Source organism: Falco cherrug, chromosome 1 (genome assembly GCF_023634085.1).
Source record: "Falco cherrug isolate bFalChe1 chromosome 1, bFalChe1.pri, whole genome shotgun sequence".
NCBI classification, from domain to species: Eukaryota; Metazoa; Chordata; class Aves; order Falconiformes; family Falconidae; genus Falco; species Falco cherrug.
The window spans coordinates 77,177,298-77,204,099 of NC_073697.1; the positions used below are offsets into that span (position 1 = coordinate 77,177,298).

General features: G+C 39.0%; 1 protein-coding gene across 8 annotated transcripts in view; it reads left to right on the forward strand.

The window, feature by feature from the left end:
• FHIP1A (FHF complex subunit HOOK interacting protein 1A) overlaps positions 1-26,802 on the forward strand; it is a 96,143-nt gene that overhangs the window by 55,168 nt on the left and 14,173 nt on the right. For all 8 annotated transcript variants that reach the window (XR_008731537.1, XR_008731536.1, XR_008731538.1 and 5 more), the window contains 6 exons: positions 3,305-3,463; positions 5,605-5,691; positions 17,463-17,630; positions 21,325-21,404; positions 22,870-23,057; positions 23,554-24,594. Coding sequence is in view for 5 of the 8 variants with exons in the window: in XM_055705958.1 (XP_055561933.1) it covers positions 3,305-3,463; positions 5,605-5,691; positions 17,463-17,630; positions 21,325-21,404; positions 22,870-23,057; positions 23,554-24,594 (1,723 nt within the window). In the remaining 3 variants the exon portion in view is untranslated. The remainder of the gene's footprint in view (positions 1-3,304; positions 3,464-5,604; positions 5,692-17,462; positions 17,631-21,324; positions 21,405-22,869; positions 23,058-23,553; positions 24,595-26,802) is intronic.

Below are 26,802 nucleotides of genomic sequence, written 5' to 3' on the forward strand. Positions count from 1 at the left end.
GGTGTCAGTGTTATTTTTGTATATCCCTCAAATCACTGCAGATGTGGCCTCAGCTACTCTGCAAAACAGCTAGTGCAGTCCTGTGCTAATAGGAATGGCGTTTGGATGGCCACGTGGTGATGCTATCTCTGGTTCTGGGGCTGAGTTGCTTGGTAGTATCTAGGGGTTTCTTTACCATGCCTTATTAAATAGTACAGACATCCCCTGGGATGGGGTCTGGCCATAAATCTCTGCTGCCTTATATACCAATTTCAATGTTAGATATGTGCCAAAGTGATCCTGAATGCTTTCTTGCTATTAGCTTTTGTGCTAACTTTGATTAGCAGCTTTTTAAAACTAGATTGTCCGTAACATTCAAAACTGTAGGCAAATAAACTATTAAGAAGGAAGGGGACAGGCTGCAGTAAGATATGTGACTATTTTTAACACAGAACGCGTAGACAAACTCTTCGACAAAGTTTTCTGATTTTACAGAGGTTTTTCTGCCATACAATTTTTATCATGTTTTGACCTGAAAGTTTTCTGAATCTGATTGAAGATATTGTCTGTTCAGCATTATAAGAAGAAACAGTATTTCTAAACAATTTTCAGCAGGATATCATCTCAAAGTCTCTCCATAAAACTTTGTATTTGTAAATGCCTCACCGCTTAGGAAATCAAGTATTAAAGCAGGACTCTGCTTTATTATTATGACTCTGCAATGTCCTTGAAAAGTTGAGGCTGCAAAGAGGTAGAAAGACTATGGATACGGGAGGAAAGGAAATTATTAAAGGGAAGGAATTGGCCATATAGTAATTGATTATATATTTACAACACATTTTAATCATATAATGTGTCTGGGATTACAAATCATAGTCAGTGTCTTCTGTGAGTCAAGAGAAAGTAAATAAATCAAGGAGACTGGTTTGCAAAGAGACTTATGACTCAGTGGTGGGAAAAAAACCGCTGGAGATGCTTGTAAAAGTAGATGAGCATTTAGGGTTGACATGACAAATCTTGGGAGAAGTTTAAAAGGACACTGCTCTGGGTAAAACAAAAAATAAAACCAATGTTGCCCTTCCAGGACATGAACTCATTCATTTCCTTCCCTTTCCTTTTTTTTTTAATTTATGTTCATAATTTTACTGATTAAAACTTCATAATGTAGTGCATTGTTTTATATGCCTGCTTATGGAATGGGAAGAGTTCTGTTAGTAGTTTCAAATAGCAATCCTGTTTATATCATATATGCCTATGAAAATTTTCAAATGTTTTTTATGTAAAGAGATGAAATTGCTTTCAGTGGCTACTCTCTGTCTCAGAGCTTTAGAAACATTATTTTGGAGAGTCACGTGTTGTACTTAATAGCAAAAATAAGAGCTTTTTAGACTACAGAATTTAGCAGCTACATCTGTCGCTTCTTACTTCAGTATTTCAGACAAACTAAAGAGTTCTTTACTTCAAGGCATTGACTGAGTTCATTGCTCCTTTCAGGGGAGAGTAGTAAGTTTTGTTCAAGGTCAGTTTCTTGTGCTTAAGGACTAAACTTCTGTATGAAGGAGAAAAATGGACAGTACACAGCTCTGAAAATCAGATTGCTTACTGAGAGGTTTAGTGTGTGTTTATGAATAGCAATTAAATCCTAAGCAGACAATGAAAAATCAAGTGTGCATTAATTAACAGGTTGCAACAGAAAAGAAATTCAAGTTCTCTCTTCAGAGTTTTTCTTCCTAGAAGCATCTGAAGCCCGGGTTTGTGAATCTAAGTGCGTGAGGGTTACGTATACGTAGTTCTATAGGCCTACTAAGACTTTCCTAAGTTTTTGCTTTGAGCTCTTCTATGCTGAGAGAGAGAAAAAACAAAAAAGATTCAGGTTATAGAAAAATGTGATTGTACAAATAAAGCTTTAGCTTCTTAGATTTTTAACATATCTGTAGCATCTGTCTTTATATATCTATGTATATACGTGTATGAAAAAGTATCACAGCATGCTAAAGCAGTGAATTTTCTACATATTCCCCTCCTCCCCCCCACTTAATATTTGGCTTAATTATGTATACCAGAACAACTCCATCTTCAGAATTGTGATTTAGGAATGGAAAGCGTTCAAAAAGACAGCCTTTGTCTGGCTTGGCTGGGTTAGCAATTGTAATTGGTATTGTGTATGATCAAAACCTGAATCTGCTTCTGTGAACCTGCAGTCTTTGACCTGCACATTGTGAACTGTTTGTTTTCTAATAGATTAAACAGTTGTGTTTCATCTGAGCTTTGACTGTCTAGCACTGTCGATGCCAAGTAGCCCTTTGTAGAAAGAGGAAGAGTTCTTACAGGAGTCTAATGAATGAAAATTAAAGATTTCCATCAGACTGAGTCTTAGTGTTCCCATTAAAATGATGATCATATTAAAAATTATCCTGAGGTTGTACAAAATCATGTCACGCAGGTAAGAGTTGTAAATAATATTTAGACATTTTCCAGCCTCAAATAACTTTAATTATTAAAATCTTGGTCTGAAGCTACTAAATACTCTGGATATATGCAGTAAAATTTAAAAAAACTTTTTAGAAGTATGCTTTTAAAATTGTAACTAAAAATCCAATCTTGTGCTTCAGTGGAATGTTCTACATAAATCTGTAAGCCTTAACATCACTGGAAACAGTGTCTATAGAGTAACTATTTCAGGTTCTTTTGTTTCTTCCGTTCCCCCTTCCAAATAAATAAGAAAGGAAAATGAGAAATCACAAATGGTGAGAGTTGTTTTTAAATTATTTTTTTAAAGTGGATTCAGTTGAGTTCAAGTGCCTAGGAATGAAAGTCAGCATAGTTCTGTGGTCTCTGTGGGGCTGAACTTCATTTTTGTTGATTGGGGCGCTTTAACCCTCCATTTCTAATGTTTCATATTTCAGAGTGAAATCACTTCTTAGAGGCATCTGTAAGCAGTAACATTCAAATTGCCAAGAAAAGAAAGGCAAACTGTAGGTAAATGACAGTGATGGCTTCTTCTGGAAGGGACTGAAGGAAAGTGTAAAATGCTTTTACAAGTATTAAAAGAGAAATAATAACTTTGGATTAAAAAAATATAAGACAACCTGATTTTCTCCATCACTTTCTCCTAAATACCAGCTCTTGAAAGAAGGGTATTAAATGGAAGGCTCTTTAAAATATTCATGTCTTTCTGCTACAGGACTCTTTCAAAAGGAAAGGAAATTAATCTCAACGCTCTTACCTTACTAAAACTAGTAAGGGAAACAGTTTGTGGCATTGTCATTCAAGCAGATGGCCAGTTGGAAAGTTAACTTATTTCTCCTTTCGTTTTGAAATACAGGTGCTAGCAACAGGATTAAGTGGCCTCTATTCATCTTTGCCTACAAAGCTGGAGGAAAAAGGAGAAGAGTGGCACTGTCTGCTGAAAGATGACTGGCTGTTGTCACCAGCCCTTGTACAGTTCATGAATTCCCTTGAATTTTGCAATGCTGTGATACAGGTAATGGAGCAGAGTCGGTGTGTCAGTTGGAAGTAGGAGTTTTTTATACATTCTGCCGAAGTTTGTAAACTTCAGCGTTTATTTACTTTTATTAATGGCATAGGCTTCTTAAGTTACACTGAAATAAGTTGCTTATGAAATGAATGCTTTGTGCTGTTTGTCTTGGTTATAAGGTTATGAGGATGAATTAATATATTATTGGTTTTTAGGTGACAAATGTTTCAAATGAAAACAGTAGATTTGTGTGGTAGCATGATATTTCATTATGTAATTGGAAGGATGTTCTGGTTTTTTTAAACCATGTTTCCTTCACATGTGGGAAAATACAGTCTTTATATATTTAAGCACTGAAAAACAATCTGTGTTTGCCTAAGCTCTCATAATAGTGTACAAAAAGAAAACAGTCTGTTTTGCCTGTTGGCAAGTACTGCATAAAGAAAGCTTTCCAAGCAGAATTTAGGTATCTTCCTAGAAATGTAAATTCATTTTAGATTGGCCTGTTCGTAATCCGCTCTCTATTCTTAGTGATTATTTCTTGATTACATTTTTTTTTCCTGGCTTTGATCCCTTACTATTTTTTCCCTTTGATCTAAACGTAAAATGAGATTTCTGTCTTTTTACATTGTTTTTAGAACCCTGGTCCAGTATTCTATTAAAACATGATGTAAGTTCTACAGAAACTCTGGATGTATGTGTTACTTGAAGAAATATGCTGAATAGGATCAAAAATTTAATCACATTTAGTGTTAAATAAAAGAAATTTTTTAATGAGATGTGTGCAAAATACAGTAAAGCAACTGTTTGACTATTAAAGCATTGAACAAGCGAAAATAATAGTAGATGTCATCCTTTAAATGTGATATACAAGATGTTTAACATGCATCTTTAAAGGTGGCCAATATTCATTTTGGTGTCTAAGAATTTTTCTACAAATCCTGATTTGCAGGAGGTCATATTTGATACTTTGAAAAAATTATATAAAGGTTACCACAGACAAATTGAAGATGAACATATTACTTAAAACCACTTTTCAAATAAACTCAAAATACTTAGGGATCTTCAGGTGACATGCAGAAAGCAGTTCCTGACCTGCTGCTTGATTGTGTCTTTATAGTCTTTCTTTCTTCAGCTGAATTGAAAGTTCAATTACTGCAGGATTTTTTCCTCTGTGCGTGGAACTGTCTTCGTGGTGTAGCTTGTTCTGTGCTGACCCAAAAACTTTGTCTAGAAGTTAAAAAGGGACAGTGTAGCCAAAATCTCTTGCCATTTACTACTTTTTCCCTGGATCACAGCATAGGAAGGGCAATGCTTTTTCTTCCCCTTTCTGAAGTAAGGGTTACAAATTAAAAGAAGTCTAGGAAGAATTGCAAATGGGAGAATGTATTTGTGGCCGCATGTAGGCTGTGACATTCCAGTCTCTATGTGAACTTTAAACAGAATATATTAACTTAGAATGCTTCTGAATGGATTTTTTTTTTTTGCTTTTATGTAATTTCTTTTAAATGCATGAATTGATAGTATATATTCTTTGCGAAAACAAAATGAATGCTTCATCATAAAATTTTTGGCTTCTAATAGCGGTTCACTTTTTAAAGCTCTTAACCAATGTATTGAATGAATATTTCATTTCTGTTAATTTTACAGTGGTTGGGAGAAGGGCATATGACTGGTATGTTCTTATCCCATAGCTAGAACGTGCTTGGTTTGTGTAGTCTTGAACCATAGGAATGCAGCTGTTCTGCTTTTTCTTCTTGTAGGAGGACAAGTTAATGGCAAATCCACCTTCAAGTGCCCCTGACAAGGTTGCAGGAGCTAAATTTAGAATCTCAAATCTTCCTTTGATGCATGGGTATACACACTTTTCTCTCCATCCATTCATCTTTGTCAGCATGCAGGGAGATTGAAAAGCCCTGTTCTCTAAATTTGGCAGGCTTACTGCAATTAAACATAGCTTGTGTATTTCTTTGAAGAAGGAAGAATCTTTAAGAACCTGAAACATAGCAATTGCTGGTGAGGAGGACAAACGAACATGTCTTGTTAAATGGGAAAGGGTTTTGGTAGTGGCTAATAGCAGTCTGTACCCTGTCTTCCTTTAAATCTTACTGGAACTGTTCTGTGTCTTTCTTTCCTCACCCTCATAGGTGGCACATCCCTCAATACGTAACCAGCTTGTGAATTACATTTACAATGGATTTCTGGTGCCAGTAATGGCTCCTGCGCTCCATAAGGTCAGTAGTGTATGCAAGCATGACATGGAATAATAATGGGCAAAAGCATTATGGATGATCTCTGTGTGAAGATACTATTAAATGTACTGTCAGTAGACACTTCGATGTAATTGAGTAAGTTTCTAGGCTAACTTTCCAGCTTTTCATTCCATACTTTCTATTTGCGCTATACAGATTATTAAGAAAGATGTAGGTGTTTCTGAAAATGTTTAAAATTCTTAAGTGAAATGAAGAACCGAAATGTTGCTGTTGGACGAGACTGACATACCATCAAAAAAGCAGTGACCTTTTAGACAACATTTCATCATGGCAGACATGTTTCCATGAGGATTTTTTTCCCCAAAGGAATATTTTCCAGAAGGAAAAGACCCACAATGAAAATGTTCGGTCAAGAAATATTATGCTAATTTTAGCAAAGTTGGTATTGTTTTGTAATTCCTTATCACAGTTGACAGAGGTGTTTTCATAAAGTGGAGAAAAAATGGAGTTTGGTGTCAATTTTGTGGTGTTTAGGGTGCAATTTGTATTGCTTTGAAGAAAAAAATAATCCATTTTTCTTTGAATTTTAAGGGTTATCCTTTGCAAAATGGGTCACTGATGTTGGTAAATTATTTAATTTTTTTGTTGTTGTTAGGCTGCAGGAAACTGCATTTCCAACTGCTGCAGAATATGTTGATTAACAGTCTTCATTGCCCTGTAAAAAGAACACATTATTTGAGGAGAAAAAGTAGAAATTGCTGAAAGTAAAGATCCACCAAAAACTGCCAGGAGAGGACTAATAAATTACTTTTTGAAGGTCTACCAATTTTTACTAAGCCTGCCAAGCAGAAAGCATTGCACCTGTTCCATTTTCTGAAACGGTGTAACCTGCTTTCTAGTGTAGGACTTGTCTTGGCACTGCACACAATTCTTCATGGTAAATAGCCACTTACCAAGAAAGTAATAAGTGGTATAGAATCTTCTTCAATGATTCAGCAGACCTCAAGCATTTGAGAACTTGGCAAGGGCTGAAATAAAATTGGCTGCAATCCAGATCAAGGCTGTTGTCTGTCACTGAGATAGTTCACCTCCTTACCTGGCAATAATTTTTTCTATTTCTGTATCTTGACTTAATCCCTTACCAAGACTGGGAATTAGGATCAGAAGTGAAAAGATAACCAGCTTTAGGTTAAGATTATGGATAATAAGGGAGAGATCATATTCTAGTCTTATGGTATTGGTTTTACCTCTGAAGCATGTAAGACAAATTTTAGGTTGTTTTGAGTACTGACATGCTGCTGAATGCCAATCTTTACTGGTCAATAAATCTGTTGACCCCCTAGTGGGTTGATTATTTCCCTGTTGATAGTACTTAAATAATTTAAAGCATGGTGTTCTGATTACTTTCCTTTTCATGTGATGAAAATGTTGTTGGAGCGCAGTTATATAGTCTGAAATTGGGTGGAATCGTATTTCCCTTGAAAATGGAGGTGTTGGCTGCTAACATATGTGAGTTTCAAGCCTAGATCTTTCCTGAACCCTGACATTCTGTTTGGTGCCTTGTTCTTCCAGTAATAAACCTTTCCTTGATTAGTATTAAGTTTGACTTTTTCATCTTCAAAAATTAACTACTTATGTGTATAAACGCCAAAAGAATTTAACGGAGAAGATGGATTGCACCATCTAGTGGACCTGATACAAGACTCTTGTGTATGTAAGACCAAAACTCCACAGCAAAAGGAAACAAGTAAGCAGAGGCACATTTGACCTCTTTAGTCTTTCTGTGCTGTGCCCCACATTCATTTAACTGCAAATAATTATGTTACATCTTTGCTTTTGGGACATATGTCTATGCACTAAGACAGATAATTGTGCTGTAACAGCCCTTTCATACATTACAATAATTTTTGGTTGCCATAGAAAATAGTCATGCCAAGTTGAGGAGTAGGCTTTGAAAACTGTATCACCCATTTGGAGACTTCAATGTTGTAATTAACCTTTAAGTTAAGAAAGAATTGTGAAGGGCCAAAAGGAGTGATAGGCTACATGCACCATGATGGTTTTTAAAACAGAAGTTCTTTCACTGAAACACTAGTAAATGGATCTTGGGTTGTTTCTTTTTTTCTTTTAACTCAGCGAAGTTGGTTTGGTATCCTGAAGTCTACTTGTGGCTGAAAATTTTAGTTTTTATCCAGTCATTCAGTTTGGGTTGTTCTGGCTTATGAGCTCAAATACAATGAGTAATGGAGCATGGTATAAATACCTGATGAGGAAGACACATCTGTGGAATGTTAAAGGGAGGAGTGGCAAGAAAAGATGATAATTACCGGTACATTTTCCTAAGGGGTTCCTACAAGTCTTATTTCTAGAATTTAACTGGTATGGAACAGCCGCTTCTGATAACTCTTGGTGATAGAAATGGAAAGAAGGAAGGAAGGGAGTCCAGGGAGTCCAGACCTCATGTGGCATTCAAGCCTTAATATCCTACACCTAATCTAGCACCCATAGTTCTACCTTAATGTAAACATAGGAAGGGAGATGAGCTTCTGGCTCTGCTTTTGAATGACTGATTATTGGGTAGGCATACTACTTCAGACCTGTTCTCTCTGTACTATATTTTAGTTTTTCTTCAAGAAATAATGTTTTCAAGAAAAAATTGCTTTGCAGCAAGACACAGACTTGCACTTACTGTTTTTGCAAAGACAACTCCAGTCAAGAATGCAGACATCTAGGAAAGAATTCTTGAATCTTTTCTGTTCTCAATGTGATAGAACTTCATTTTACTTTAAAACAACAGAAGCAACATAAACAAATCATGTTAATGTGATCACCAAATCAAAATTAGTTGATTAAAGTATATAGAATAAAATAAGCCAAACAGCTGTACAAGCACTGTTAGATAAAATGTGTAGCTAATATTCTTGTTTACTGCATGAGGGATTAAAAGCTAATAACAACATCAGTTTACCTTTGCCACTGATGTATTCAGACGTGAGCAAAATGTCTGGTATGAGGAGGGTCACTAACTTTTGGATTAAAATTAAGCCTATACTGTAGATGATAGATGCTGGCCAGTCTCTTCCTTTCTCCTGTCTCTTCACAGAATCACAGAATGGATGAGGCAGGAAGGCATCTGTGGAGATCATCCTGTTGAACCCCCCTGCTCAGAGCAGGGTCAGGTAGAGCCCATTGCTCAGGGACATGTCCACTTGGATGTTGAATATCTCCAATGCTGGAAACAGCATACCCTCTCTGGGCAACACTGTTCCAGTGTTTGACCACCTGTACAGTAGAAAAATGTGTGGTCTTTACTTTCCTTTTTTTTTTCTTTTTCTTTTTTCCCCCCTGACATTCAGTTGGAATTTCCTGGGTTTCAGTCTGTGGCCCATTGCGTCTTGTCCTCTCACTGGGCACCACTGGGAAGAGTTCGGCTTCATCTTTGCTTCTTTCCAGCAGCTGTTAGCACACATGGATAAGATGCTGCCTGAGCCTTCTCTTCTCCAGGTTGAACAGTCCCAGCTCTCTCAGCCTCTCCTCATACGATAAATGCTTCTGTCCCATAAACATCTTTGTGGGCCTGCTGGACTTCCACCAGTATATCAGTGCATCTCTTGTACTGGGGAGCCCAGCACTCTAGATGCATCTTACCAGTACGGAGTAAAGGGGAAGGATGCCCCACCCACCCATCTGCTAGAATCCTCTTCTTCATGTAACCCAGGAAGCTGTAGGTCATCTTTGTCACAAGGGTACATTGCTGGCTCATGGCCAATTTTCACAAGGACCTGCATGTTCTTTCTTGCAAAGCTGCTCTCCAGCCTGTCGGTGCCCAGTGTGCACTTGTCTGGGGTTATTCTTTTGCTGTTGAAGCCCTTCTTGAACTCCAGCTGGACTTTGGCTTTCCTAATCTCCCTGCACACTCAGGCAGTTTTTCCATATTCCTCCTGGCTCACCTGTCTCTACTTCTGTCTCCTCACATTTCCGTTTTGATAGGAGCTCCTAGTTCATCTGTGCAGACCTTCTGTCTTTTTTCCTTGCCGTCCTTCTCCCAACTTAAAACATTGGACTATCAAACAAGACTTTTGGTAAAAGTAGCATCAGAATTTCAGTAAGTAGAATTTCAGTGAAAGTAGTTCAGAATTTCAGTGTGTGGTCCAAAGCTTTGAGATACATATATGTGTGATCTTGAAATGTCTGTAACATTTATGGAACTATGTAGTAAGCGTTGCCTTTTTTTAATTTATGCAGATTGTCTCCCTATACATACTTACTATGCACGCAGTTCACTGTATGAATGGAACAGTACAAGAGTGAGGGTAGAGATGTATTTCTATGAAAAAGTCAGGGGGTGGGGAGACCAACATATTTTGATTGGTGTGATTTTTATGCTTTTTATCTCAGGAAGCTAGTGTGGAGTTGAAAAAAGAATTCACTAGTTCAGGTCTTTTCAAGTTAAGGAAGTCTCAAATTGATTGGGCTAGCTAGCTAGCTTAAATAACCTGTTTTTTACAGTGAGCTCTGGGAAGGCTATTTACATAGCAGATTAACTGCAATGTGCTTAAATAACCCAAACGTTCTCAAGTTTATGACTCCCTAACTTCATTTCTCCAAGATAAGTATCCTAAATGTAGCACATTCTTGTAGCCTAATTTATACCCAGTCTTTACTAGTCTTGTCACTTTGTGTGGGTTATCCCACCTACACGTGTGATGAGCAATTGACAAATACGGTTGTATCTCAGAAGCTGCATATTGCTGACTGGGTAGATAGAGCCCAGATTTGTATGAAGTAGCTTGGGATACGGATTAACTGGCTGTGCTGGGTAGCCCTGTCTTGTCCTTTGGTTGTCTCAATTTTATTGTATGTTAGACCAAAGAGTTATCTCCCTTACTTCTGACATCTGAGTTCCTCGAGACATCAAAAAAAGTGACTCAATGACATTGTTCAGGGGAGTTGTCTTTACGCAAGGTCATAAATTTCTTATTTCTGTACAAATTCAGGTAAAAATGAAAGGAATCAAATATTTTCTCCTATTAGCCACAGCTAAAGAAAAGCTTAATTGGGTAGTCTTAATTTTGTAGTAACAATCCATGATTTAAATTTTTGCCTGACCATTTTTTATTCTTCCTGGTCTATATGTTTGGGATTTAAGAAAAGGAAGACTATCTGGCAGAATCTGTTCTTAATTTAAGACTGTTGTTTTTCGATGGCATGTCAGCTACAACTTGAAATTATGCAGTTCTGCATGTTCTTCCCTAGGTTTTGGTACTTAGGAAAAAAATACTTGTGAGAAGGTATAATTCTGCTTAGACACTGAACCATACCATTCAATTTCTGTGACATATTTCATTGACTGTTTCCTGCCTCACTTTCAATACTAATATTTTGGAGCTCTATCAGAAAAAAGATAAGGTCTTCTGGGGCCAAATTGTACAAGGGTCCAAGTAATCAACTAAGGCAAATTTTCTCTTCAGTTAAAACCTTATTAAAATTTCACAGTGAATCCAGGTAACCCTGTCGAAGTCTGTTTTACTGGTTCTGCTAGAGACCATACTGCCTTGTTTTAGTCTTTATATATCTGTTAGTAGAAAGTGCTTATCTACCTTCTTTTCTAGGTAGTTGCAGCACTATTGTAGAAATCTGAGTGAAGTCCTTTTCAGAAGGTCTTCAATATGTATATATTTTGCAGTCAAAACCATGTGCTAGATAATTAGGAGCCACATTGTTGTATATATAAATATTATGCTATCTTTGATACAACTCAGATTGATCATATACCTCTCTTTACTGTATGTACATATGATTTAATGTTAATTTGGCATTCAGAGAAGTTGGATGACAAAACTATTTGGAACATCTTGAGTGTTTCTGTAATTTGTGTTATTTCAATTTATTGAAAATAGTGCTAAAAATTTGACAAAGTACATGATAAAAGCAAATTTTAAAATCTTAGCATTTACTGCTTTACTACATGGCATTTACTTCTAACTATGATATAATTATTTTTCTACTTGGAAGGCTTGTTTTACTCCGAATAATGGAAAATTGTACCAGCTTTTTAGTGTAAAATGTTGCTATTGGCCAAGTGAACAAAACTGCTCTGCCGAAGTGCTGGCGTGGTCCTGTCAAATAAGCTCTGTCAAATGGACCTCCATTACGCACTAACCCATCTAAACGAAAACCTTTAATATGGTATGCTGCTGTGATAATTCAATAATACTTCCTTGATGATTACACAGCTCAGCTAGGGGGAAATGACCTGTAAATTATACTGTACAGATTAGAAGGAGCATCTTTATAAAAATCCTACAAGACTGTCAGTTCCCATTTAGAAATAATACCATCTTTCACTTTACTGAAAAGCATTTGGGCAGCTGCTGTAAAAGGGTGTAAACCAAGTGTTACCAGAAAACTTTGAATAATCTCATGCTTTGGAGAAACCCATTAATAGCTAAAAAACTTAATTTTACCAGCTACGGAGTGGATATGTGTCAAAAGGTGCCTTCTACTTTCTGCATCAAACACTGCAGCTGAGTTGAATTTTACCCTGGTATAAACTGAAGCAGTTTATAAATGTAAGCTGAGGGAAGTTGAAGGAGTTCTGGTTTTCTGGTTCCCCCAGTGTGCAAACTTTCTCTGTCCCTGATCCTGCCTGTCCCCCCCTCTCTTTTGCCAGGACAACTGTTCATGTGGGAAACCAGTTGAGGTTAAAAATCACCTTTATTTCCTGGATAGTTTTAACCTGAATCAATTCCCTGAGCCAATTCAGTGTGCGGTGAAGTGAAGGATGAACCCTTCTGCTAGTGGAAGCAAGAGGCAAGAAGTTGAATAGAAAGGAGAAGAGAGTTAGAATGGTTGGATTTTTTTTTTTTTTTTTTTTTGGTCAGTGAGGTGGGCTTACGCAGGTTTAAACTGCTCATGGATCTAGCAGATAAGTTCCAAGAAAAACATTCGTGGTCTCTTCATGGGCGATATGAAATCCTTGTAGGAAGGGAAATGTGAAGGAAAGGAGGAATCACGATAGCCATATTCTTGTAAGAGGGCATGCATCTATAAATTAGAAGATCTGTTTTGTGGATCCCAAGGGAAAATAGCCAGTAATAAAGAATCAGTGCAATTGGTCTAACACAGTGAGTGTAATATATTAAACTGAACTCAAAATGACAGTAATTTCTGGCTTTTTGATATTACTTGGCACAGTGACTTGTAAAAGCTGGATTTCTTTACAGTGTTCTGCCTCACCATCTAATCAGTCATCAGATGAGGCAAGAATAGATTTGCTAAAAATTATTACATAATTAAAGAAGGGTATTACAAGGCTAAAAGTGGCTTTCTCTTTTCAATAATCTCCAATCAAATATCTGTCTGGCTATGAAGACTTTCAGGTAGTCCCTTTTGTAGTAGGTTACATATTAAAAATATCTGTAACAACAGATTGTTTTGTAGAAAAACACATGGATGAGTTTTTTAAATTGTATCTATAGATAGGCACTTAAAATTTATATGAACATTGAAAAAAATAATTCTAGCAACTTTAAAGTGTTACAGCTGTGAATAATGAAAACAAAAATGGTAGAATACTCGTTTGACTAATACAATGGATATGGATTTTTCGCGTTTTTCATTTTCAGTCCTACGATTTTATGTTAGGACCAGAGATATTCCTGGTCTTTACCAATAGTAGAAAGGATCTAATGCAAGGGATGCTGCTGGTGGGTTTTTATTTTTGCTGTTGTGGCAGTGGGTGATTTTAATATTGCTGAAATACCTTTATCAAAAACATAGATTGAAAATTAGTTACTTGACAAAGGGCTTTTCTAGAAAACTACCATGTCTTAATTTTATTCATCTCCCTTTGTATTTCTTTTTTTTTTTTTTTTTTTTTTGTATTTTTCTTGATACCTGAATTATCAGAGGTGAAGAATTTTCAAATTAAGTAGCAGATTTATGGATGTGTGTAAGTTTTGGCCTGCTTTTTATCATCCTTTCAAAGATGCTCAATTCTGAGGGCTAGCTAAAAGTTTACTTGTATAAATTATACTGTAATCAATGTTTACAGTGATAACAAGTTTTTGTAGGCGGCCTTAGGATTTGGCTGTAGTGGATATGCTTGACATAGGTAGTGAGTGTTTTGTTCTCTGGGAACATTTGTTCTTTTGTTGTTTACCTAAGTACCGATTTGAATTTATATTAGAAAGGATTTTGTTCTTTCCCTAAATCTGTCTCATGAGACATGAGTTTAAGAAGAAACAACCTGCAGGTAGTCTGAATGAACCTTAATAGCATGGCTTTATCTTAGAAAACAGAGATCTTCAATAATAACTGCACCAATTGAATGAGTGTCACTTTCAACACTCAACGTGTTACGCAGATTAAGATCTGTAGAAAGGTTGTGTAGAGGTAAAAGGGGTTTTGCCAGGGCTGGGGTTTTGCCTAGTGTAACTGATTTCTCTAGTTAACTGCAGAAAAAAGTGAGCTCTCTTGGGGCCCATTCACAGCAGGCTAATGTATCCCATTGAGTAAACGGAAAATTACCCTTCTGGAACTAAAATTAGCCTTTTTCAATAGTTCTCTAGGTGCCTCAGATCTTCAGAAGTTACACTTACCATCAGATATGGTAAAAGGGAGAAGCAAACCCAGAATGCAAGGTGGCAAAATAAGATAACTGTAAAAGCACAGATGTCTGCTTGCCAGGTTAATTGGTCTTTTTCCTAAGCTGCCTATGTGACTTTCATTTCAAATGCCAAAAAGCAATATTTTTGTTTGATTTGCTTTTGTAAGGAAGCAGGAGGATGGTCTCTGTGCTGGTTCGTAAGGACAGGTTGCACACAAAGGTGCACTGAGAGTGTGCTGGAACTTCTGGAACATGACAGTGTTAAAATTAATTGTACAGCATATATTTGCCTGCTTTGAGTGCTGCACAGTAAGCTGTGAAATGGATCCTAACTTCATTTACTGTGAAAGTTTGAAGGCGTGTTGTGGATAAAGTAGTGCATTTTCATTGAAAAATGAAAGAAAATTCTTACAAATCCATTTAAATCTTGAAAAAAATTTAGAATCTGGACAAAACTTGTCTTCTTGCCTCTTTCTCAGAAAATGGTTAAGCAGATTAAGCAACTTCTTTCCCGAGAAGAACTAAAAATTAAGTGTAATGTGGCACCCTGCACAGAAAAACCTCAATTCAAGCAGCTGAGATTTAAGAAGGTTATAATTAGCTCCTTTGTGAACTATTTGGGCTTCATTAGTCATTGGTTGGTTCTTCTAGCTCTGTTTAGTAGTATCAGTGAAGTGCTGGCTATGGTAAACATGATTTCTTTTTTATTTTTTATCTAGTCCCCAAGCTGTTAGGAGCATTGAATGCGCTCTCAGAATTGAACATTTCTTTTCTAAAGTAGTCTCTAGCTGGCTGGCTTCTGCTTTTTGTTTCATTCATGATATGCACTGAAAAGCATATGAGTTTCTCTCACTGATGCAAATGCAGGGTAAGTTATCCAAAGAGCATCAGAGAAAGGTCACTGCCCTTGTGAATCTGCAGGCTTTTCTTGCTTTCATTTACAGCTTTGCTATTTTATACATATATTCAGGCCCATTTCTCTGCAGCCAGCAAACACCTGTGAAACCTGCAGGTCAGGAACATGCTTCCTTTTCCCCATAAATGATGAAGGAGAAGTGGCACAGAGAGACATAATCTAGCCTTTCCTTAGCAGAGGGTTTAAACTCTTTGATGAGCTGTGTGCTATCATAATGATGTCACATGGTAGATTTCTTGAACTTTCCTTTTTACAGCTTGCTGCTATAAGAAAACAACAAAAAAGTCAGTTCTCAGGGCAACAGTCAACAGCTTTCATCAGAAAGCCATTTGTTTTTTGACCCACAAGTCCCCCATGCCTTTTGGCTACAGCAAAAAACCCAGAAGACTCTTGGCTCCAACCAGAAACTGTTTCCTTTGTTTCACAACCCGGGCTCATTTCATGAGTAGGTGTTTTGATGGTTGAAACATGGTAGTAATCCTATGGAAAAGTGTGTGTATGTGCATAAGCATGTTTGTTTTATCATACAGTAATACAGAATTTGAGTTAGGGCTGCAGCCACAGCACTAATTCTGGCAATTTCTAACTTCGGGGTGCTTAACCTAGTAAGCTTAACCTAATTTTTTTCACTTGGTGATTGCGGGTGAAGGAAGAGGAATGAATTCATAAACTGAGTTGGAGTATATGTTAATAGGTATTGTTTTGTGAAAGGACTGTATTTGCATTTCTGGTTTGGATATCACTGAACATACAACCACAGATCTAGAAAATATGTCTAGCTGTTGCTTACTTAGCTTGACAAGGTTCACAGATCCTGTGAAAGTGTGTCTCTTTCCTTTCTTTTCACTGTTACATTTTAATTCTTGATTTCTGACCGACCTTAATGCAATAAACCATGAAGGTGAACTTATTTTCCCATCCTGCTGAAAAATTCTACTGTTGCTACTTCACTGGTGATTTGTTTCTAATGCTAAAATGAGCCAGTAGCCCACTGTATTAAGGATGGTGTAGCTGAGTATTAGAATAAAGCCCCGGAATGAGAGTGAATCAGTGACCTTAACTTTAGAGCTTCTCTCTGCTCTCCTCATTGGTGCTGTCTCTCTCCATAAGGTCTGCAGGCTGCATACAGCATTCCTATGTTCTGTGTAACCAGCCAGAAGCAGCTTGTGATCTTAAATGCCTTAAAGAGAACGTGTGCAGCATGACATTACTGTGTACATGGCTAACATGCAGCATAATGGAACAGGGATTTTAATATTTGCAGCATGTTACGTAAATGTTGCCCTTCTGAGTATTTTCTAAATCCTCTTAGCTCTTAAATGACAGCTTTGATTATTTTTTTTTTAATAAAATCAGTCTCTTCATTTATGCAGCTAGGTTTGGTAAACAAAAGACATTTAATGCTTCCTTTCATATAGACAGATTCTTGTATTTAAGGGTTTATCTCTGTGCACTTAAGCTTATTAGGCTCCTGGGCAACTACTTTTAAAAAGCTGACTTTGGCAACAGCAGTACATGCTGCAGAGGTGGCCTTTGGAATTTTCTGTGCTTTGCTAGTGTATATAATGTGAATAAATAAGCTCCAAAGGCTTGCAATAAGCAGAGCAGCGTGGGTTATGGTATGCAAATGTCGCATGGATGTTTGAATTGTATTTTGATATACAAATGGTTAGTAGCAAAGATTTGAGGGTTTGCTTTGTGTATGTATATATGTACTCCTAAAAACTGAGTAAGCTGAGGAATTGTGCTGTGGGAAAATAAAAACAAGGAAAATTGTACAAAATTCTAGATAGCTATGGGGATTTTTTCTTTAAAACTCTAGAACCATGAGTTTGTACTGTGCTTTGATTGTGCTCTAGCATTTATTTTTAATAAAGTGGTAGATGCAGGTATTTACAACATGTGAAAGTGCTTCTGAACGATGACAGAAGTGTGATGCAAAAGAGCTGACACAGGCAGAAAGATGGTGGAGAGCTTCTAGCATGATTTGTCTTTTTGTATTTCAGTACATGTGAGATTTGGTGTGTTGGTTTGGGGGAGAGCTTTTCTTTTTCCTGGGGAAGCAAGACAGATGAGAAAGGGGTTCAAAATGCTTGTGTCATTCAGAAACATGCTCTTTGCAAATTTAAAATCAAAGACCTCTGTGTTTTTGTGGCAGTGTTACATACGGAGAGCTTAGAGTGTTTGCCAGGTATACCATTGCTGAGGATGGATGGGTATTTTGTGTGTGCAGTTTGTTTGCATTTACATTATTTTTGCTTGTAGGTGACTGTGGAAGAAGTGATGACTACTACTGCATACCTCGACCTTTTTTTGCGTAGTGTTTCAGAGCCAGCCCTCCTCAAGATTTTCCTCCGTTTTATTTTGCTGCACCGACACGAGAATGTCCATATCCTTGATACACTTACTAGCCGAATCAACACACCATTCCGGGTAAGACAAGCAGAAGGAAGTTGAGGTACTCAGCATGGATATAGGTTAAATATTTAAATGGGAGATGCCATATATTCAGTGGGTATCTGTTTAACTAGGAATTTTCTCCCCCCACCAAACGTGTGATTTCTCCACCCCCTCATTTTTTTCTTTTTGTGTGTGTGTGATGACATTTAGCTACCGCTATACTAAGTTGATAAATGTGTGAGGTGGTTTCACACACAGAGGAAATGGGATAGAAGGAGATGAAGGCTTCTGGAAGTCTGGATTCTGTTAGAAGATTAAAGGTAAATTGGGAAGCGTTTTTATTCTGGATACTGCCGAATTAGTGCTGCTATAGATAACTCACCTTTGGACTTATAAATATACTTGCGGTGAGGAGCAGTGTTTGATCTTTGCAGTTTTGCCAAGCAACAAGCATTTTCAAAAAGTCCTTCTGAGGGATGGCGGGAGCCCTATAAGGATGTCTCCAAATTGATCCAAGTTGTGAATTGCAGTATTGCCAATATGTTTCTCAGGAATCAAGGCTGTATTATTGTAGCATGGTTACTTAACTGTGATGTTGCCTGCTTTCTTCTTTGATTAAAAGAAGGTGCTTTCTCGCTCAAGTGATCAGACTGCTGCTGCCTTTTCTTTGCCTTCCCTGCCCTGTGTAGTAGGGTTTATCTCAAATTTTCAGTGAGCCCCTTCTCAGCCTAGGCACAATGCACCACAGTGGCTTGGAGAGCTAGCTGACAGAGATAGCAGTTACCTTTGCTAATAGTTGGATCTTTTGGCACAGAAAATGACTACTTGTTGCACTGGGCTACCCTTCTGAGCTTTGCTTGGCTGGCAGTCTTGGCTCAATCTTGTGTGATGCACAGCTTCGTGGATGAAGTAAAGCATAACGTTTTAGTGCGAGTGCAAGAGAAGCCAGAACACCAGCATGTGCATTAAATTTGTGTGTTAGGGACAGTAGCTTCATCTGAAATTTGTTTTGAAATTTGAGCGCGTGTAAATACAGGTATATGGTGCTGTAACTGCATCTCTAAGATGGATTAACTCTGAAAACTGAAACAGCTTCTGTCAACAAAAATGTAAATGCTGTTGTCTCTGCTAATCATTAATTACTGTTCCATAGGCAAACGAGATGGGAATTGTAAAGAATTCTGCAGCCCTGAGCAACTCAGGATCTCAGCCAAAATGGTTCTGTGATGCTAAATGAGTTTTCTGCGGTATAGCTTGGCCAAGTGCAAAAGCCGGGACTGCAGCCTTCTGTGTGTCTCTGTAGCACAAAAGCTACATACCTTACTGCTGATGAAAATACTTGTTAATAATTCACAGGGTTAAACTTATGTACAGACAGGTGACTAAAAGGACTTGTAAAAATACTGTATTTTTACATTATATATATATAGTGTATTTTAGATCTTTTCTTTTTACAAAATACAGAAATAGACTAGTTTTTTTCAGATGATTCCTGATTTGCAACATGATTGCAAAGACAAATGAGTAATGTTTCCCTATAATCTGATATTTCTTAAATACAGGAAAATTTAACACAATAGCAGTTTTTTTGAACTTTCGCAGTATGAAGAAAAGTTAGGCTTGGGTCTCAGTAAACTTCACAGAGAAAATGAGATTTCCTGTTTTTATCCCTATGTCCCCTGGCTAAAACACACCTTTCATGCAAAGATCTGACTTCCTCCAAAAGCTTGTTGTGAAGTTCTTCAACTCAGCCCCCAGGTTCCTATTAAGAACTCCAGTTCTGATTATTATCTTCTGAGTTCTGATTATTATATTCCCTTCTTGCCCTTTTACTTTCTCTATCTATATCTGTAGACATGAGGTCTTGGACTAACTGTTGGCTCCTAGTACAAGCAGTGGACAGGGGTGGCAGGACAAGTTGGAGCTCTGCTTTGCCTCGCAGCAGGCCAGTTCATGATCATTCCCCACTTCTCTTCTCTCTGCTTAATCCCTTTCTTTTATTTTATTATGGGTGTTAGTTCAATGACCAAACTAGGGAAGGCAGTCAAAGAAACTTTTACTTTTCAGAGGCTATCAAGTGAGGTTCACTTGAACTTTGCTACCTAACTGTTTCACAGAGATACCTACCAAGTAAGGGAAAATACATGTACGTAAATGTATTTTTCAAGAAATCTGTGCGTTTCTACGGTCTTCATCACCACGGACAGCCGGTCATATTGTAGGGGAGCCGAGTCACTCCTCTGAGAGGGAGAACTGGAAATGGTGAAACAAAGTCATTCTTGAGAAGGCACGGGCTGGAGCAAGCACGTGGCATGGTGTTGCAGAGCTAGAACAGAGCATTTTGACAGTGGGGGTAAGGGGAGTGACTGCAGAGAAGAAGAGGAAATTCCATACGGTGGAAAAGAAGCCATGTCCAGGCAGGATGCTGGATTTAATCCTGAATGAATTACAAAGGATGTTCAATGACTAGAAAAAATATTTGTAGCTTTTTCCTTATTTTGTCCTAATCGGTTTCTTTTGTTAGCCACTGAAAAGTGCAATTAATTGCAGATATTAATTATTTGAGTTTACATAATTAATACAGGGAGAGGCAAGATTTAAACACCAACTTGAAACTCTAGGAAAGAGTCAACTTGGGCTAAATAATTCTATTGAGGGTCAGCCTGGTCCTGGAGTCTAAGCCAGCTATGAGGTACTATTTATTTCCACAAGGGAGCAGCTCAGGAGAATGTGCCCCAGGAGATATGCATTAAGAGGCAGGCAGATAATGGCACTGTATCTGTGAAAACCAAGCTTACAGCTCATGCTTCTACCATTTTGGGCACAGCTGCAGTTTAGCAATCATCTGGCAGGTAGGAATGTACTGTACGTTAGCTTTGAAAGTGGTGTATGTCTAATTACTGACCAAAAAAAGCCTGCAGAGGTTCATGTCTCTGTTTCTGTCCTAAAGCTAGCGTGAAAGTGGGGTGCCTGTCACAGAATGGGTATGATCTTTGTCTTTGCTGAGTGTGACTACTGAAATACCTAGTTACAGGTGTATTTGTTCAGACCTTTGCCAAAAAGGCAATCGTGCAATTGCAATGAGGAATCCTATTTTTCTTTCCTTTCTTGTGGTCTCACAGAAAGGGTCTTTATGCATTGCCGTAGTTCCAAGCTGCTCAAGTGACCTCTAATGGAGGGGTTGTGAATGCTCCATACAGAGTAGATCCTGACAAAAATCACTTGTTTAGTCCTGGTCTGTGTCAGTACATCAAGCTATATTTATAGAAGCATTCATCTTCTTAATGTGCAGAACTCTAATCATTCCTTATATTTAAAGCAACAGAAACTTGAGGTGGTTTATCATTTTCTTTCAGAAAAAAACTTCAGTTGGTTCAAATTCTGTGTCTGAGGTAAAACCAACATGCTGTCTTGGAAGTTACAGGGTTCAGTTCATGCTAACTTAATATTATTCAAATATATTTAAATGACTGGTAAATTAATGATTTTTTAATTGCTTATTTGAAGGAAAAATCTGGGTTATATTTTGTTAAAATGTAACATGTTTTCTGCATAGTTCTAAACTTTAAAAAAAAATCCCATGAGGTGCTGACAAAATGAAATATCGTACTAACAATGTCTTAGAAAGCATGATGTTCTGGCAGAGCCATTTTGTAATGTAGTATGCAGAGAAGATTGGAAAGGTACAATTCCCAGATAAAAACTGACAACATTTATCATTTTCCAGCTCTGTGTGGTCTCCTTGGCATTGTTCAGAACGCTCATTGGCTTGCATTGTGAAGATGTGATGTTACAGCTAGTTTTAAGGTAAAGTCTAAACTCCTTTTTCCACTCTTCAGCCTAATTCTGGGACATACAGTCTGCCTGTGGATGCAGAGCTGGATGAGAGTTCTCCAAGAGAGCAGAAATCCAAGCAACTGTGGGGATAAGAATATTTATGATGCTGACAAAAAGTCTACCAGACCTGACGAAGTATGATTTACGTCCTGTGATCTTCAGGAGCAAGAGATCTTTCTTGTGATTTATTTCTATAAAAGTGAGGGAAGAGAAGCTAAGAATATATTTATGACCTCCGAACTGCTTATTCCGTGCTTCTAAATGTGTAATTCTTCTCTCCTGCGTGTTTTCTCTAGCGTATCATACACAGTGATACGAAGCTCTATATTTGTTTGCAGCTTCCACCTTCTTTGCTGTTGTTCTCCACCTCTTTGATTCCTCTTTCACCGAGAATACTTCGGGTTCCTGAACTGTTGTAGGTAGATAGTTATGTAATGTACTAAATGCATTGATTACTTTTGCTTTTAACTGATGGTTCTGTGCCTTGCTTCAGAATACTCACTTATAATTTGGGTGTGTGTATTAGTTGAGAATTGATTAGTTGTTTTGGAAATACTGGTGTAACTAAGTGGGGCTTTTAGCACTGTAGATCACATGAACATTTCAGATACTGTCTGTCCCTCTGCGCACAAGCTTTAAGGTGAAATTCCCTTTACCTCGGGCTGTTGTGCCTGGGATTGCTGTTCGGACCTCTGTGAACTCAAGTATGTTGCCACTCTTAACAGCAGGAGAGTGCTGTATTTAATCTTCTTTTGTTTATTTAGGGAATCTGTTAGAATTTGCATTTTAAATGGAAAAACATCAGTCCAGTTAACACGGAGGCTCTTAATAAAATGTTCTTAAAAAGTTGAACAAAAGTGCTCTAAAGAAATCCAACAAATGACTGCACTTTCTCTATTCCTCGTACTCCCCATAGCTTATTCCCTCCTCTGCCTTAGAGCTCAGTCTTGATCTAATGCAGTAGAACACCTTGGTGACCCTTCCCTCCTTTTTACTAGCTGCTTGCCTGGCAAACGTGAACTGTTTCTCTCTGGATTTCCCAGGAAAACAAATAAAATAAGGTTTCTGAACTGGAACTCATTCATAGTGGGACCAAACCACCCTGCTGGCCTTTAACATCTGCCTATCCCACGTTTCCTCCATCCGTTCTTACAGCAAGTTTGCTCTGACCTGCAAAAGATTGTTTGCCCTGTTCTGATGCAACTGATCTCCTGTCTCTACTCGTTTTGACAGTTCCTCATCAAGCCATAGCTTCACAATATAAAAAGTCAGGGTTTCATGCTCTTGAGAGGTTTACACTATGAATCACTGCCAAGATTGTTATACTGTTTCGTTTAATTTAGAGAGGGCAGGAGGGTGGGAGGGAAATTTTGTGTGTTGCTGCTTTCCCTGACATGGAACCAGGGTGAACTAACGGTACCCGCTGCTGTTTCAGATACCTGATCCCATGTAACCACATCATGTTGAGCCAGCGGTGGGCTGTGAAAGAGAGAGACTGTTACTCTGTATCTGCTGCAAAACTGTTGGCCCTGACACCAGTCTGCTGCTCCACTGGGATCACCTTGACACTTGAAAGCCAAGGAAAAGATTATATTCTGTGGACAAAGGCAACACAAGCTAGAGGTAATCGGTGCTCGGGAGAAGACCAGATGAACTGAGTTTGATTTGGTAGAAGCTCGTGGGAGGAGATGGGGAAGGATGGGAGGGGGAGGAAATGTGTTGAGCAACAACAAACTGGGCAACCCTGGACTGGAGGCTTCTTTAATTCCTTCCATGTGTCCAGGTCTATTTAAACCTTATTTTAACAGCTAACTTGAATATGCATTAATAAAAATAATGTACAGATACATGACAGCAACTCTTGCTGCTTCGGAGTGATTGCTGTTGGTTTAAGGTTTGAATGTGAGCTGGTCTCAGAAGTCTGGAGTTACAACTCTGTCTTGGCGATAGGAACAAGTCATGTATGTTTATGAGCAAATCTCTTAATCTTTGTGCTGTGACCTTCCTGCCTTATTGGATGGTTGGGGCTAAACACTCTACCTGCCATGTCTTAGCAGGTGCCTTGCTAGACAACTTTTGGTATATTACTCGTGGTACGAGTAATCTTCTTTACTTTCAGATCCTGGTAGACGCTCTTCTGAATCTACTTGCATTGTGGAATATGGAAGAGCTGTGGACATCAGTTACCTGCAGTACCTGGGGGAAGCTCAAGAAGCCATCCTCCAGTGCCTGAAAGATTGTAAGGTTTGGTCTGCCTTATATGATGGAGTAAACCCCGATCCAGACACCTTTATCCAAACACTTGCCGAGGAGAACAGTACAGATGTGGAACACCCCATGTTTCGGCTCCAGCAAAGGACACCTAGTGTGTGTAGCTCCTCTCAAGTGACTCCATTTGGAGAGAAGATGCAGTTGGAGCTAGAATGGGATGATAGCTATGACACAGGGATTTCTCCTGGTTCTGATGTGAGCTCACCACAACCGTATGATGATCTGGGAAGCACAGAGATGCAGCCACCTGCAGAGCCACCAAAGCACATTCAAGAAATGAAAAAAAATGCCATCATGCTCATCAAAGGATCTTACATAGAGGAATCAGACTTTCAGGATGATGTTATGGTTTACAGGTTATGTGCCCAGAAGGATACTCAAGATGATGACAACTCCAAGGAGGAAACTTTAAATGCAGCCAGAGAGCATGAGGTCCGAAGCCAGACTGTGGCCAATGGGCCTCTTGAAAAGAGCCAGCTGGAAACGGACTTGGATGAGCACAGTAAGAGAAATTCAAGCTTGACTCAGGGTGTAATGAAAGAACAATTAAACCAGAAAATGATTGAGATCGATCCACAGCCAGACTTAGAGTTGAAGCTTTCTCCTCAGGAGGCAGATCGTAACTTAAGTGTAAGACTGCTGAGCACAGATGGTGAGGATTTCATTGCACAGTATGACAGAATTATTAAGGAACTGGATCCAAACAGTGCAAGCTTGGAGGAGCAGAAGTTGGATACTTCTGACCCTGTCTGTCCTGCAGATGAGGAGGATGACTTTGAGAATTTCTCAGTAGACACACCTTCTGCAGAGAGCGTGTCATCTCCCTTTGGACCAAAGGAGGATATCTCTCCCAAGCACGCTGCAAGGAGCCAGAGCGCTCCATTTACAGGTGGAATGTCCTGTTAATTACATGCATAACCGATACAGGAAGGCACGGTCATTAAAGGTGGCCAAATGAGATCACACCATGTGGCACCCAGCGGAAGTGTAGAGCAAGAAACAGTCCTGGGCACTGGAGAGGGTATAGCTCAAGTAGCTGAGACCAGTCCAAGGAGAGAGAGGGATCCAAAGTGGAAGCGGAGCAGAGCCATCAGTGTGGGTTGCTCAGGGCGGTTGTTCTTGCAGCTTTTTTTTTGTAATTGTTTAAAATCTTGAGCGGGGGTTGTGGTGTTCGTAGGTGAGAGCTCCGTCGTTCTAGAGAAAGCTTTTGCAGTTGAAAGGGTGTCGGAGTAACTTTTCTAATAGCGCCCGGTTAAATGATTTGGTTTTCTGGGGGCTTTCGTCTCCGATGCTGCCGTTTCCCCCCTCGCTGCTATCTCACGCTTCACCACGAGGTGGCAGCACGGGGGTCGCGCCCGGCTCCACGCCCTGCCCCGCCCCACGCCCTGCCCCGCCCCCCGCCCGCTCTTGGGGTGCGCTTCTGCCTGGTGCGGGGCACCCACCGAGCCTGGGTCCCTGCGGCCGGCCGTGCGGGGGGGACAGCGCTACCGCAGGCCAGGCAGGGCCTTCCATCCGTAGCTGTGCAGCCCCCCGATCTTTAATTAGGTCTCTGAGATACGACAATAATGCAAGTAATAAAAAAATAATCATGTATCTAGGTTGCCTCATCCAAAACAAAACCTCCATAAGATGGCTTCTCGTTCATTTGAAATGGGGGGCAAACATTTGTGTCCATTGAAATGCACCCCTTTCTAGTCAGCTATGGCCAGCATGCCTGGCTATGTTTCTTAATTGAAAAATTCAGCCACTTTTTCAATTAGTTTGCTATTCTTGCTGTGGTGGCAATTTCCTTGTACCGGAAGCTAATCACATTCAAACCTTTCTGTTTCCTGTTACTTGCTGTCAAATATAGCTCAAAAATGCTGTCCCTGTCTCTAACTCTTCATGTAGTCTCTTCCTCCATTTGCTCCTTTCCAAAAAAACTCACACCAAAACCAATTCCCACACCCAACCCATGAAAAATCCACAACTGAGCAAAACAAAGAAAAACCAGAAACACCACAAAACACAAAAAGCCTTGCTTTTTGCTCCCCATCCACAACGTGTTTTACTCTTAGGCTGTTTATCTTGCTTTAGCGGAGATCCTAGTGCTCATAACAATAGCTCAGAAATGTCGGGTTGCAGTGTCTTTCAAATATAATAATATGTTTAATTTGGAATGTTGTATTATGTTTGTAGATGTGTGTGATGGGGATTTTTGTTTGCTTTCACTGTTTTGGGATGCTGTCATAGGATGGGGCTTCTCTCTGTAGATTTGAATAACTGGACAGAAGTTCCCACACCCAGTAAGTGTCAGAAGTGCAAAGATGCTGTCTTCAAGGCTGTGGATCTACAAAGAAAATGTCCTATTGGTGTCTATGTCTAATTTGAAAGCATTAAGCACTATCATCCTTGTTTTCTGCCGAGCAAGAAAGACTGTTGTACTTAGGAACAGGAATTTCTATTCCCCCCCCCCCCCCCCCCCCCCCATCAGTGCTTGACTTCATGGCCACATAGAGAGGCACAGTCAGGAAAGGAGTAGTCTTTTGACTTCTCATCTGTTTACCCTGTTTCTTACAAGGCTTGCAAACTCTGCTTAGTTCCTCTGATTCTCATTCCAATAATTTCTTGGGGGAAAAACACTCTGCCACTGAGAAATCTTTAAATATATCTTGGTAACTTCTCTTGCAGTGGCATACAGCACTTGTTACAAGTATTTAGCTTCAGCTTTACCTACTCAGCTTTGAAGCCTGACCTAGAGGAGAGAAACAGCGACATCTCAGCTCCTCCTCCTGCCATCCCTTTTGATACAGTAGAGCTCCCACTGCACCGTGGTCCTCAGGAGCTCTGTGAAAACGTCTCTACGAACATGAGAGGGGAAGCAGTAGGTTATGTTGGGACACCAGAAACTGTATCTCAACAAAAATTTTGAGGGTTGCTGCGTTGGGTGCTCAGGCAGGGGGGGATTCTTGCAGGATGCGATACCAACCCTCACTCTGATGGCTGACATGGTGGTTGCAATGTAGCAGCCATGTAAAGCCTTGTCAGCACTGGCCCTCCTGCCTTTCCTCTTGTGAGTAGAGCTGTGCCAGCATTAGCTGTGACAGATGAGTCTCAG